General features: G+C 36.7%; 2 protein-coding genes across 5 annotated transcripts in view; both read left to right on the top strand.

Moving 5' to 3' along the window:
* Positions 1–358: 358 nt before the first annotated feature.
* On the top strand, positions 359–8,686 carry LOC107739522 (splicing factor U2AF 65 kDa subunit-like). The gene is made up of 12 exons (XM_016551664.1): positions 359–744; positions 1,489–1,509; positions 1,761–1,893; positions 3,534–3,640; positions 3,939–4,090; positions 4,492–4,608; positions 4,702–4,844; positions 6,258–6,276; positions 6,476–6,679; positions 6,776–6,862; positions 7,362–7,613; positions 7,801–8,686. Exons 1-12 carry the CDS (start codon positions 696–698, stop codon positions 7,933–7,935), a joined length of 1,419 nt encoding a protein of 472 aa, XP_016407150.1. The 5' UTR covers positions 359–695; the 3' UTR covers positions 7,936–8,686.
* Positions 8,687–11,447: 2,761 nt separating this feature from the next.
* Positions 11,448–13,885, top strand: part of LOC107739521 (CCR4-NOT transcription complex subunit 3-like) — a 29,141-nt gene continuing 26,703 nt past the window's right edge. For 2 of the 4 annotated variants that reach the window (XM_016551663.1, XM_016551662.1), the window contains exon 1: positions 11,448–11,616. The gene's annotated coding sequence lies outside the window, so the exon portion shown is untranslated. Of the gene's footprint in view, positions 11,626–13,885 lie in introns of all 4 variants that reach the window. The other 2 variants (XM_016551661.1, XM_016551660.1) reach the window with 1 other exon arrangement.

Here is a 13,885-nt window from a genome sequence, read left to right as displayed (position 1 = left end):
TCATGTATTATTTTTCCTATTATGACTATTCATTTCAAAACTGTAGCCTGCTGTTATTAAACGTATCTCCAACACAGTATGAAAGAGCGTTCAGTCATTTTCAACATGAACTCCACTATAATTTTTTTAAATAGGAAATTTCTCGTCTAATCTAAGATAAGCAAAGCTAAAATGACTTGTGGATGAAAAGTGGGTAGAAATGGAAAAACTCTTCCCTCCAGGCCTGTAGGGGACGCACTGCGCCAAAGCTCTTATTCAGAGTGTTTTTTAGTGTGAAGAAACGATCGGCGCATCCACCAACGCGGAGTAAGTGGTTAGCCTCTTTGGCCGAGACGGGCTAGATTTCAGCACGGTCAGTAGTGACAAAGAATAGCATTTGACTATAAGGGAATATATCTAAAGAGCAAATAATTACATATAAGCGATTTAATCATCTATTTTGCCGACGCGAACCTTTTATTTACCTGCATCCTGCACTGGTCGGAGTTAGCATTAGCAGCTAACAATCCTCTGAAGCAAAGCGTTTATTTCGGTCTGAGCGAATTTACGTGTCTCGAAAACTATATGCTGGTGTTACATTTTAAAACATCTATATTTTTGTAGTCCGCCCCTTTAAATAGCGTGTGACTGAGAAAGCTTTCTATGCTTGAAAGTGCGTGTTAACGGAAGTTTCTGCTTCAGATCAAAACGCCAGGATGTCTGATTTTGATGAATTTGAGAGACAGCTTTCTGAAAACAAGCAAGGTAAGTATAAATGTGCATTACTGACTGCAATGAACCGTAATCGCTTGCGTAACATCGTCATAACAAAACATGGTGTCTGTTGTCAGTATAAATAGTCACATATTGATCGACGGTATATTGACGGTAATGAAACTCATTCAGCACTTTAAGTATACTGGTTGTTTATGCTTAACCTATAAAGAAAAGAGATCTAGGAAGTCGGAAATATGCATAAACATTTGATAATTGGCCATTTTTGATATTTACTGACTGGATACTTATTTAATTTATGCACAGTTGTTTGGATAAAGGTGTCAACAAAAGCTCAATGTACTTATAATAAGCCATATATTGTTATAATGTTCTGTAGTCACAATTAATTCTTTAAAAACACGCCTCTACAATTAGTGCTGAGAGAGTTTTATGTTTGATACCTCAGCTCACTTTACTTTTTTTGTGTTAATGGTCCTAGAAATTACATGCCATTTAAAGCTTTGACTTTTTTTGTCCTACATGATCAGCTTGTAACTATAGACACCGTATTGTTATCAGATCACCTGTCATTAGTGACACATTCTGTTTGGAGGACTTATAAGACGTTTGCGATAAGTTGCTATAACTTCCTGTGTCCCTCCAGTTCGCACCATTTATTCTGTTGTTTTCCTGTTTATTATTGTGAAGCTGCTATGAAGCAAAATATATTGTATAAAGCCCTATATAAATAAAAGTGACTTGACTTTACCTCTCTCATTCTCTTCTGCGCAGGTGACAGTCTAAACGGTCATGGTGGGTATCCCAGAATGAGGTGTAGAAAATCATGTATAACCTGTCTCCTTCCTTTCCATCTAATCTTCCTTTTTTCCTCTAGATACTCACTGTGGCAACTGCATAATATTGTGACAGATTTCTGTATGTTCTTTAAATCTGCAGCTGGAATGTTTTTCTTTTCTTCTTTTTTCTATTTATTTCCTTACTCCTGTTTGCTTCAGCAACCTGCAACTTTGTCTCATGTTTTTCATGTCTTCATTCTGTCTTAGAGCGTGACAAAGAGAACCGGCACCGGCGCCGCAGCCCATCACGCAGCCGCAGCCGAGAGAGGAAAAGGAGAAGCAAAGAGAGGAGAAGCAGGGAACGCCGCAGTGACAGCAAAGACCGCCGCCATAGACGCAGGTGAGAGTTGTTGTCATGTTTTAACATGACTGTCATCATTGTAAAAGGCTCCTCAATCAGGATCTCCAGCACAGTGTAAGAGCTTTAGGCCGGTTGATGTAAATGCATATTTAAACATCTGACTTTCTGCTAGTTATTGAAGCCTTGCTAGCACAATAAAATCTTATTGTTGAGCCCTGTTGTAATAGATGCTGTAAATACAATATGAATCACTTCATGCCTCTAATGTAAAACTGAAGTAGTGCACAGTAATCAAGAATAAAGCAAGTTACCCAGTAAAAAAAATGAGTCCTGCTCTTAAACCTCAACCAGTTGTTTTATAGACGTGGTTTAAGCTACTGCAAAGTAGCTACATGTCAAACCCTGTTCTTAAATTGCATTTCAGTGATCATACTCAGAACCCTCCCCAAAAAAATGTCAGGTAATACTGCTGATGAGCTGACCCAGTTATTATTATAAATTTTTTTTTTTTTTTTTTTTACATCTTACAAATCGAAGTGTTGTGATTTTTTAAACCATTTGTCAGATGAATTAGTACTCTCATTTCTGTGTTAAAGGCATAGTTCACCCAAAATGAATATTTGCTAAAACAAATTTCCCCACCATCAGGACATGTTGAACAAGATGTAGATGAGTTTGTTTCATCATCAAAATTTCATCATTTTGATAAATTTAGCGTGACAGCATTACTTGCTCACCAGTGGATCCTCTGTGAATGGGTGCCATCAGAATGAGAGTCCAAACAGCTGATAAAAACATCACAATAATCCACAAGTAATCTACATCACTCCAGTCCATCAATTAACATAATGTGATGTGAAAAGCGTTGCTTCAGGCTCAAATATGAGTCCTCTATCCATAATATTGCTTTCCCCAGTGAAAATGGTTTCTCATCTGAATCAGGAGAGAAATATGCACAGATCAAGCACTGTTTATAACCGAAAACAGTCCAAAACAAATATGTCGGTGGATTTTGATGTGAGAGAACAACAGAGGTTGGTCTTTTCAGTGGAGGAAGCATTATTATAGACTATATTTTGGCCAGCAGCGAAAGTTTAAAGTTAAACCAGCTTAATAATAGATTTGTTTCTTACAAACACAGCTTTTTGCTTTGACAGATATTGTTGGTTGAATGGAGTTGTGTGGATTACTCGTGAGTTGTTGTTAGGTTTTTATCAGCTGTTTGGACACTCATTCTGACGGCACCCATTCACTGCAGAGGATCCATAGGTGAGCAAGTAATGTAATGCTAAATTTCCCAAAATCTGTTCAGATAAAGAAACATTTATATCTTGGATGGCCTGAGGGCGAGTAAATTTAAGCCAATTTTCATTTTTGAAAAATGAAAAATTTTCATTCTTTTAAAAGCCTTCTCTGTGTGTGGTATTATTATGTTAGGTAAAATCTTTTTAAACAGTACTAATTGTAACAGTTGTAGTTTATTATTATGAAGTTTTTTTTATTTTATTTTGTGTTTTTAATTTCTCTGCTTTTCACAAGGATTTTAAGGGATAATATAAAATATAATAAAATGTCCTAGCTCTGTCAGATAAAAGTTAGTAATCACCAGCTATACCAGTTAGATGCAAATGAATTAACTTCAATTCTTTTCTTTTTCTCTCTGCCTTTCTGTAAATCAGCCGTTCTCCTCAACGGGAGAAAAAGAAGATCAAAATTAAGAAGTACTGGGATGTACCGCCTCCTGGCTTTGAGCATATTACACCCATGCAGTACAAGGCAATGCAAGGTGAGGGACGTGGCATAAATCACTACCTTGTATCCACTCATTTTATTCACTAAGTAGAGGTGTGTTATACCGGTTGAAACGATGCACAGAAATGTGTAGAAAGTTTTATTGCTATATGAATTTGAAACTCATATCATCCACCCCTGTCACTAAATCTTATTTATTCTCTCTCTTACTTTCAGTTTATTTTATTTATTTATTTTGGTTCAGGTCTTTACAAACATCTCTTGATAATAACAATAGCATTTAATCATTCATTTTCTGTTGTTAATGCAGTTATTTTCTCTCTCTCCCTCAGCTGCTGGTCAGATCCCCGCTACCGCATTGCTGCCCACCATGACGCCGGATGGCCTGGCAGTAACGCCGACCCCAGTGCCCGTAGTGGGCAGTCAGATGACTCGCCAGGCTCGCAGACTTTACGTTGGCAACATCCCATTTGGCATCACAGAGGTGTTAAATGAACATTATTCACATACTAGAATTACTCTGCAGGGCTTTGGAGAACAGATCCACATAGAGAACGCTGGCTCAATTAGATGTATTATGCATTAGCATATTGTATATTTATTTGTGCATTCTCATTTCCTCTATTTTTACATTTAGATTACACTTGCCATCATCTAACGCTCACTTAAATTTAATCTTTAAAAACACTAATAATTTATTGACATCATTAAATGTTCGGTTTCGAAAATCTAATCCAAAAAGTGTATTTTTTCTTATTTATTTAGACAAACCATAAATAGTGTACACTTTAATCGGTGCATCCCTTATAACATTATGAATGTCCTTGCATTATATAACAAACTCAAAACTTTTTCCATGGCTTACTTAACACTCTTCTTCATCAGGAATCTATGATGGACTTCTTCAATGCCCAGATGAGACTCGGTGGTCTAACTCAGGCCCCAGGAAACCCTATCCTCGCTGTCCAGATTAACCAGGACAAGAACTTTGCTTTCCTTGAGGTGGGAATTGCCTGTATACACTGACAGAGGCTTATATTTCTAATGAATAGGTAAGCTGGTTTCCTTAAAATTTTCCTCCTATCAATTCTTCAGTTCCGATCGGTGGATGAGACCACTCAGGCCATGGCATTTGATGGCATCATCTTCCAGGGGCAGAGTTTAAAGATTCGCCGGCCACATGACTATCAGCCGTTACCTGGCATGAGTGAGAACCCCAGCGTATATGTCCCGGGTACGCACACTTTACATTTCACTCCTTAATTTGAGATCTCCGATCACAACAAACATGACATTGATTACAAATGGCTTCAGCATACATTTGTATTACGTTCTCATTTCCAGGTGAATGGATTTTATTTAAACTTGGCCCTAAGAAAATGAGCCTGTTCCCACACTGTTATTTCTTTTCTCTTCATTTCAACCCTCTCATTTTAGTCTTAGTTAGGGCTGCACGATTAATTGAAATTAAATCGCGATTAGGCAGAAGCTGCGATTGCCATGCGTATCTTTCAGTGAAGCACGGTTCTGTGATCAGCAGTAAATCTCCATCCGAAGGCCAGAGGGCGCTCTCGCGCGGAAACTCCAAATACACCTTGCAGAAGAAACCCAGGAAATGCTTATAGTGGTTGCTGAATAAACAGAAGATTTAACTGCTTTCATTAATTCAACGTGACTAAAACACATGACTACAACAATATATGGTTTATCTGAGTTCGTCTTATTATAATTTTATTATAATAAAGTATATAATAATGCAATGCTAGTCGACATAGTCTTTATCACTGCTTAGAATGCTATGTAATATGTTGTTTCTGTGATTTCTTGTGTTACCAATTTGTTTTGTTTCATTCCTACCGATAGTAAATCTAGAGATTCCCAAAAACTTTTTTATAAATAAGGGGCTAGCTGCTTCCGGTTGGGAGTATAGTTTCTTATAATATTTTTCAAAAGACTGTGATATTTCTTCTGGTTTATAACACATTACATTGGTTTCAGGGTCTCTGATTTTAAAAATGGACCTCTCCATTTGTTGTTTACGGAGTTTCCAAGCTAACATTTTTTTAGCTCTGTTATCAAGACTTTTTAGATAAAAGAGCCTAATGAAAATTACCATAAACTCAGTTACCTTTTATTGTAAAAAAAAAAAAAAAAAATTATATATATATACACACTAAACCAGTAGTTTTTGACCAGGGCCCATTCAGCTTAGGCATCAGGAAATTTCTTATTTTAATTCACCCCTTCAACAACTGTATTTTTCTTTGGAAAACCAAGATTCCCATGGTTTTGGAAAACCTGGATATGTGAAGTAGCCTGAAGTTTATAATGTGGTTTGTAAACCTGGAAATGGTCATGGTAATTAATAAAATATTAACACCTTGGGCATTTTTATAAATTAATATAAAAAAAATTTTCTTGAGTACATTTTTTGAAATCCTTACTCTTAATTCTTGTCCAGTAAATCATAAAAAAAAGTCATGGGGCCTTCAAATTTTGTTGTGGACAATGTGGGGCCTTGAGGTCAAAAAGGTTGAGAATCACTGAACTAAACTGCACAAAATGAGTAAGTGATATTGAAATAATGAGCTAGTTGGATAGATTGCATTATTCCTAAACACCATAAGAACTAACAGTAATATGTGGTAAAGTTTGCCAAGCTTTGTGCTTGTCTTGGGTGTTTGTAGCTCTTCACGCTCTGCATGTCCTTTTGAAGGATCCCCACATGAAAATGAGCAGCAAGGGTTAATTATTTAAAAGGTCCCTAATTTCTGTCTGACTTTTAACAGTTTGTATGGCACATTTCAGCACAGATTGTTTATGACAACAAGGTCATGCATGCATAATTGACACAAAAACAAACTCACAGCAGAAAATGGTCATGGAAACTTGTTTTGTCCTGCTTTTATTAGGTGTGATGTATCCGTTTGAATTTGTTTTATGTCCTCAGGTTAAAGAGTTGTTAACCTCTTTTGGACCTCTCAAAGCCTTCAATTTGGTTAAGGACACTGCTACCGGCCTCTCAAAGGGCTATGCTTTCTGTGAATATGTGGATGTTAACATCAATGATCAAGTGAGTTGGCATGGCTAGATTTCCCACGGTATCCATGGATTTTAACATCCTTTGGCCCACTTTAACAAAGTTAATCCGTTAATATTTTTTTTCCAGGCTATTGCAGGACTGAATGGTATGCAGTTAGCAGATAAGAAGCTGCTGGTTCAGAGGGCAAGTGTAGGAGCCAAGAATGCCACAATGGTGAGCATGGAATTCAACTTAAAATATTTAGCTCCTCCTGCTCAAAAGTTTGTGGTCAGTAAGATATTTTTGTTTTTGAAAGTCTCTTATGGTCACACATTTTTGTGAAAACCTTTGAAAACCTTTTTTTTTTTTTTTTTTTAATCCTTTGATAAATAGAAAGTTTTAAAAAAAACATTTATTTGAAATAGAAGTATTTGTAACGATATAAATGTCTTTACTGTCACTTTTGAACAATTTAATGAATCTCTTCTGAATAAAGGTTTAATTTCCTTAAAAAAAAAAAAAAAACTTACTGACCCAAAACATTTGAACAGTCGAACGGTAGCGTATATATTCTTGTTCTCATCTGTGCATGTTGTTCCAAAAAAAAGTCTTTAATCAAAGTCTAGGCAGCACTTCCTAGGAAAAACCTTAATGCATAAGCTCATTATTTTAAATGGTATAAATAGTTTCTCAAGCTGTCTGTCTTTTTTTCCCTTTCACTAACCCTTTGTAGACAAGTATAAATGAGACTCCAGTGACACTGCAAGTGCCGGGGATGATGACGAACCCCATGGGGCAGATGGGCGGTATTCCCACTGAGGTCCTGTGCCTGATGAACATGGTGGCTCCAGAGGAGCTCCTGGATGATGAGGAGTACGAGGAGATAGTGGAGGACGTCAGGGATGAATGCTCCAAATACGGCCAGGTCAAGAGCATAGAGATTCCCCGGCCTGTCGATGGCCTTGAGATCCCCGGAACCGGCAAGGTAAGCCTTACCAAACCAGCTCAAGTGATGGATGGGGGCCTTCGGCTTGGGGTCAAACTCTGCCGTTCTTCAGTCCTTACGTAGGTGCTGATTAAAGCACTTTGACTTCGAACCCTCCAGCAATGAACATCTGGTAGCGCTACACTAACATACACAAACCAGCTCACGATCTGTTTTATTTTTCCAGATCTTTGTGGAGTTCACAACTGTTTTCGACTCCCAGAAAGCCATGCAGGCCTTAACGGGAAGAAAGTTCGCCAACAGGGTGGTGGTGACCAAGTACTGCGATCCAGATGCTTACCACCGCCGAGACTTCTGGTAGAGGAAGAGAGCAAGAAAAATAGAATGGAGTAGCAGCTTTGTGATAACTCCTAAAAAGAGAGAGAAATTGAGGCAGAGATAACGAAAGGGGGAACATTTTTTTTTTTGTACTCTTTAAAAAAAGCCAAAAGGCGAATGTTTTTGTTTTGTTTTGTTTTGAGATGATTTGTGAGCAATTATGGGAGGGCTTTTGCGTTCGTTTGTATTTTAAGAACATTAGCGGGAGATATTCTGTTATACTGATTATACTTAATCTGTTAATAAAATTACTGTTTTTTTAAATGTATACTGAAACAAATGATGTAAAATTGTGACCATCAGAGAAGACGAAAGAACTATTGATACTCAACTAAATGTGGAGATGTGTTCATATTAGACGGATAATTCAAAGATGTCATCTTTCGGCCCCTTACCTTGATTTTATCTCTTTTTATTTCTCATTTGAATTGTATCCCACTGTGACAGATCTTTGTTTGAAAGTCATTCGTCTTCTCTGTTGGCCAACTCACCACGTCTCCCTCCCATTTTGTAGCTTTTTGCAGTTCATATCTCCAGGTATTAGACTGTCCCAGTTTTGTCTGGTTTTGTTCTTAAACTTGGTCTCTTCCATACATATCTCCAGCCCATTTGACGGTGATGACATTTGTCCAGTGTGGCACCTTTTCTGTACGTGTGATGTTTTTTTTTCTTTCTTCTCAATATAATAGGCAACTTTTGATAATAAAACTCTTGGAAGTATGATCAGTTGTGAATCTGTCTGTCTGGTTGTCATTGATTTGCGGGACAACTCATGCTACTCTGTTAAGAAGCAATATGTAGCATTTTTGTACTTTATTTTTGGCCGGTCACATGATTACTTTCTAAACTGAACCAATATTTTCTTCATCTTTGGGTCTAAATATACATATTTATTCCCTCTGCACATCATCTTTTGCATATTTATGTTGCTTATTTTTTGTTAACAGTACAGCACTATCAGACTTATATATTTGCTGATTTATTAAAATAGTACTATGACCATTTAGTGACTGCTAATACCTGAAATAAGTAGATTGAAATAATACACTCATGTGCCACAAGTGTCTATAATCAATGACAGATTTTCGAATGTTTCCCATTTAAGGACTATTTAGTGTTACCTTTTCCAAAGCCACCGAAGTTGATTTGGTTGTGAAGGTCGTAATTGCTTCATCATAGTCTAACTTTTAGCTTCTGTTATAGGAGATCAGATTGAACTGGGATTTATTGAGATACCGTGGAGGGACTGTGTTGAACTGGTTTTATGAAGTCTTCTGTGAATCTGAACCAAAGTTAATCACTTCTTTTTCCCTCTCTTTCTCTATGTAAAGTTAAAGGGTTTGTTACGGCCACTTTTTTTTTTTTACTAGTGTTTTCCTATTTAAGCCAGTTTTTATGTTGTGTTGTTGATTTAAATGTACTCTAATCATGTTTATTGTGGTTTCAACATCAAGGAGTGTTAACAAGCGTGTTTGGTAGAAAACTGAATAGGCCTATTGTGTGTTTTTATGTCAGCTCGGGCAATTATGTTCATAGTGTGGTGATATGTCTGTTTCTGTCTCATTGAGCAAGTTTGGTATGATTTTCTTATGCAAACCGTAGTAAAATGCTTTTACAACAATCAACAGTCTTTTTTTTTTGAGCATTTAAAAAGCACCAAACAGCATCCTATCTGAGAAAGTTGTTTATTTTTCCAAATGATTTCAAGATCTAGTCATAACAGCAGAGCATAAATCATCGGCAAATGAAAGTGTGCTGGATTGTCTATATAAACTTCTCTTAAAGGGTTTTATTGGTTTGTCTTATTTCATCCCTCAAAAATACTCAAGTACCTGAAGAGAAGTGTTTAGTGTTATTTATATACTATTATAGTATTTATAAATCTTTTGAATTGGCTTAGTATTTTTTTCGTCTAAGTTTTAATAATTGTCTTTTTTTCCCCTCCAGTCTAATTTTCTAACATTTCTAATTTTTTTGTCTGTTTTTATTTTCCTTTAGCTTTATTTAAATTACAAAAAAATAATAATAAAATAAAAAAGTTTTAGTTATACTGTTGAAGATTTGAAAAATGTCAAAGTGTTTGGTTTGTATAATTACTATGTCATTCTTTGCCTGTTTATATACTAACATTAGGTAAAGACTATTTAGGTTAATTTTGCATGTCAGAGGAACCTGGTGTGTTACTAATTAATGACAGTTAAGAGAAGGTGGTTACTACTCAACATCTGATGTACTAATCAGCTGGACTTCATTTAAAATTAAAGGTAAATATATTTGGAGTGATCTTTTTGATTAAATATTCTTGCATTCATTAAAGCTGATCTAATGCAGTGAAGTTTACACTTTATTCACTTGTGTGCACTATAGTAGATGCATAAAACCAAAACAGTCATTTCAGTTCATCTTTGCAGTCATGATTGATACTTTTGAATAACTGAGCACCTACAAATGTTGGTCTAAATCAGTGTTTCTCAACCCTGGTCCTGGGTGCCCCCCAGCACTGCACATTTTGTGTGTTCAGCATCTGCCTTCTCACTAAATAGGACATAAATACATGAACAACATCCCCAGAACTGCTCTGTCAAAAATATATAGTTTCTGCCAGAAATGTATTACTATTGTTCAGTAGAATGTACGTACAACTACTACTACTAAAATTATTTAAGGAATAATCACAATATTTCTTCCATGTTTTAATTTTAATTGTTAATCCACTTTGTTTGCCAGAAAATAAAATGTGTTTAATTTTCATCAATTAAAAGATACATTAAATTAATGTTATGCCTTCATTCGATAACCAGAAAAATTAAAATACACAACGCAGAATTTCTAAAGAAAAAAAAAAACATTTCATAAGGTTATAAATAAAAGTAGTTTTTATGCATTCAAATGATTAGACCTATTAAAACACAGAATTTGGTAACAATAAACAAGTTGAAAAAAAAATAGAACATTTCATAAGACCCTAAACATGTAATTTTTGTTAAACTTTTTAATAGATTTGATGTTGAATTGTATACGTTTCATTATTTAATTAGACGTGCTTTTGATTAATACAATTTAATTTAACCATTTAAAAAGGAGTCCAGAAAAATTAAAATGGAAGAAAAAAAACAGAATCCAAAAAAAATTACATTTGGAATTTTAAAAAATAAAGGAATTTGGGGGGGAAAAAGACGTATTTCATAGGGCCCTAGCATAGTTATTTATTTATTGTGGTGATTTGAAGGTTGTGTCAAAAAGTTGTTGTTCTAGTCTAGTAGATAAATAGCTGTATTCTGTACGTTTTTACTCGTGTACGATCATTTTCTTCCAAATACGATCATTTTGAGTTTCTGGCACGATACTTGGACATTTCCAATCTGGCAACACTTACACCAACCATCACTCGCTATGCACGGAAGCTGTCAAGCACTGCGTGTAGATTGACCGCTTCTCTTATCCAATGAGAGAAAAGCACTGATTGCTGTTGCCCAATTGCGTCTCAGTGGGCGGGGTCACAAGCATCCAGCGCACCAGCGGAGGAGGTGTTCCTGGCGGCCATCTTTGAAGCGAGAAGTGATTGTTTGGCGAATAGAAATAATAGGAAATAAAAATATAGCGTGAGAAGTTGGGGAATTGTGGTGGAACTGAAGAGGATATTAAGAGGGAGAGTGAAACTCAGGAAAATCAGGTAAAACATCCTCGCAGCGTGGGAGCGTCACTCCAATTACGTGCTGCTTTTTTTCTTTTCCTTTCCAATTTGTATCCCAGCCAAAAAAGCTCGAGCCGGTCGCGTTTACTACAGGCTCGAGCGCTGCTTGCTGGAACCGAGCTTTCTAACTCCTCTGAAGTGTTAATATTATCGCATCAGTGTCTCAGCATGTAGAAAAAGTAGAGTGCATGCAAATTAAGTTGGGTAGGAGAATATAAAAGAAGCCACATGCCTGGAAAGACAGTGGCAGTCTCTGGTTTCATATTCCTGAAATATTATTTAGTAGAACCCAGCTTGCTCTAAATGAGATTTTATCACCAGGACTGTGAGATCTGTTTATTTTTTGTAGGTTTACTCTAAACTGATGGAGGCTCAGCTCTCAAACTGCCAGCTGTTGTGTTTGCACGCGCTACATTGTTGCGAGAACTCGAATGGATGCGCGAGACTGTGTCAGAGAATTTTGTGTGTGTCAGAGAATTTTGATTGACATGCTGCTGCTGTCATCCTGACTGTTTATATTTTATATGATGATCAGGACTTTGGTGAATGAATAGCAATTTGTGATGCACTATTAGCTTTCTGCTTTAGTCACACATGTACTACCTAGTCTTTATTGAAGTGCATGGATGCATGAAATCGTGTCTTCGTTGTGGCAAATGAGGCTGATGCATCTTGCTCAGTTGTGTGTGGACGGTGTAGTCCCAAATCTGTCTGATAAAATAGTTCGTTGATATCTGCTGTTTCATTATTTAATTTTACATTGTTGTCTAATTTGTTATACCTTTCAAATGTGTATTTGCATTGCATGTTTTCACTGACCAGGAGCAGGTTAAGTCAAAAGGCAATTATGTTGGTATTTTGACAACAACCAAATCCATCTCTGACTATATGCACTGTAACTAGTCTTAGCTTTGACAGTGTAGTACCAGCGAAATTTGTGTGTGATAGTCCTTTAAAAGGGCCTGAAGGGGCTATTTAATCAATCATTTATAAATGCAGGCTTCAAAGTATGCTTCTTGCTGTCATGTGCCTTTACATCAAGAGCTTGTTTTTTTACTGAAGAAACATAAACAACCTTCCTACAAAACTCCAGGTCTTACAATCTCTGCATCATAATTGGTCTTCAATTTATAGGAATAGTTCCTCCAAAAAATTTAAATTTTCTGAAAATTTACTCACTCTCATGTCATCCAGAATGTAGATGAGTTTGATAAAAGTATCACAATATCCATGTGACGTGAAAATCTGTGTGTTTGTAATAAGAATAAGAACCCCCAAATGCTCCCCGGGCGCCGCAGCAATATGGCTGCCCACTGCTCCGGGTGTGTGTTCACGGTGTGTGTGCACTTGGATGGGTTAAATGCAGAGCACAAATTCTGAGTATGGATCACCATACTTGGCCACACGTCACTTCACTTCATTCTGACGGCACCCATTTAATGTAGAGGATCTATTGGTGAACAAATGATGTAAGGCTAAATTTCTCCAAATCCATCTTGAATGGCCCGAGGGAAAGTAACTTTTCAGCATTTTAGAGTGAATTATTCCTTTAACAAGCAATTCTTGTTAGGGATGTGCCGATTCGATATTCATATCGGGTATCGGCTCCGATAGTGCCATTTTTCTCGGATCGGGTATCGGTCAGAGAAGGCCGATCCAAATCCGAGATTTTTTATTTATTTTTTTTCCCCGATTGTGCGAATTATTCTGTTACTTCTGAAGCCATACGATAGCTTAATGTGAGCTACATATGAATATTTAAGTCCTTACATTAAAGTTCACACAAACTCTTGTCTCCGCTGTGGCTGTCAGTCATTCGTTCAGCCTTTAAACCCTGGTCGCATTCGGTTACGACAGTCAGCTCTCTCCAAGATCATTCTGTGTTCCCATTATGTTAATTATGTCTATGATTTTGCAAAAAGGACTTTATCTTCTTGCCGGAGTTTAATGTTGTTTTGTTACTTGCTACCGGGTGTCTGTGAGAACAAAACACGGGCATAGAAAAGACTATAAATTGTTTTTAACGTGCACAGTAACTGAAATTTAAAACTGTTAAAAGAAAGGCTCAATAACTGTTGCACAGATATAATACACTACGCATCAATTTCTCTTCCCTTTGTGCTTTGCCGTTTTTTACACGAAGCGCTTACAGTGTGCGCATCCGGTGTGCAGCAACACGGCGTCAGGCTGTGACTCCATCATTCTTTACACCGGATGCGCACATTGTAAGCGCTTCGTG

This window comes from Sinocyclocheilus rhinocerous, unplaced genomic scaffold, assembly GCF_001515625.1.
Source record: "Sinocyclocheilus rhinocerous isolate Xijiao unplaced genomic scaffold, SAMN03320098_v1.1 scaffold314, whole genome shotgun sequence".
NCBI lineage: Eukaryota > Metazoa > Chordata > Actinopteri > Cypriniformes > Cyprinidae > Sinocyclocheilus > Sinocyclocheilus rhinocerous.
This window is presented reverse-complemented; position numbering and strand designations above follow the sequence as displayed.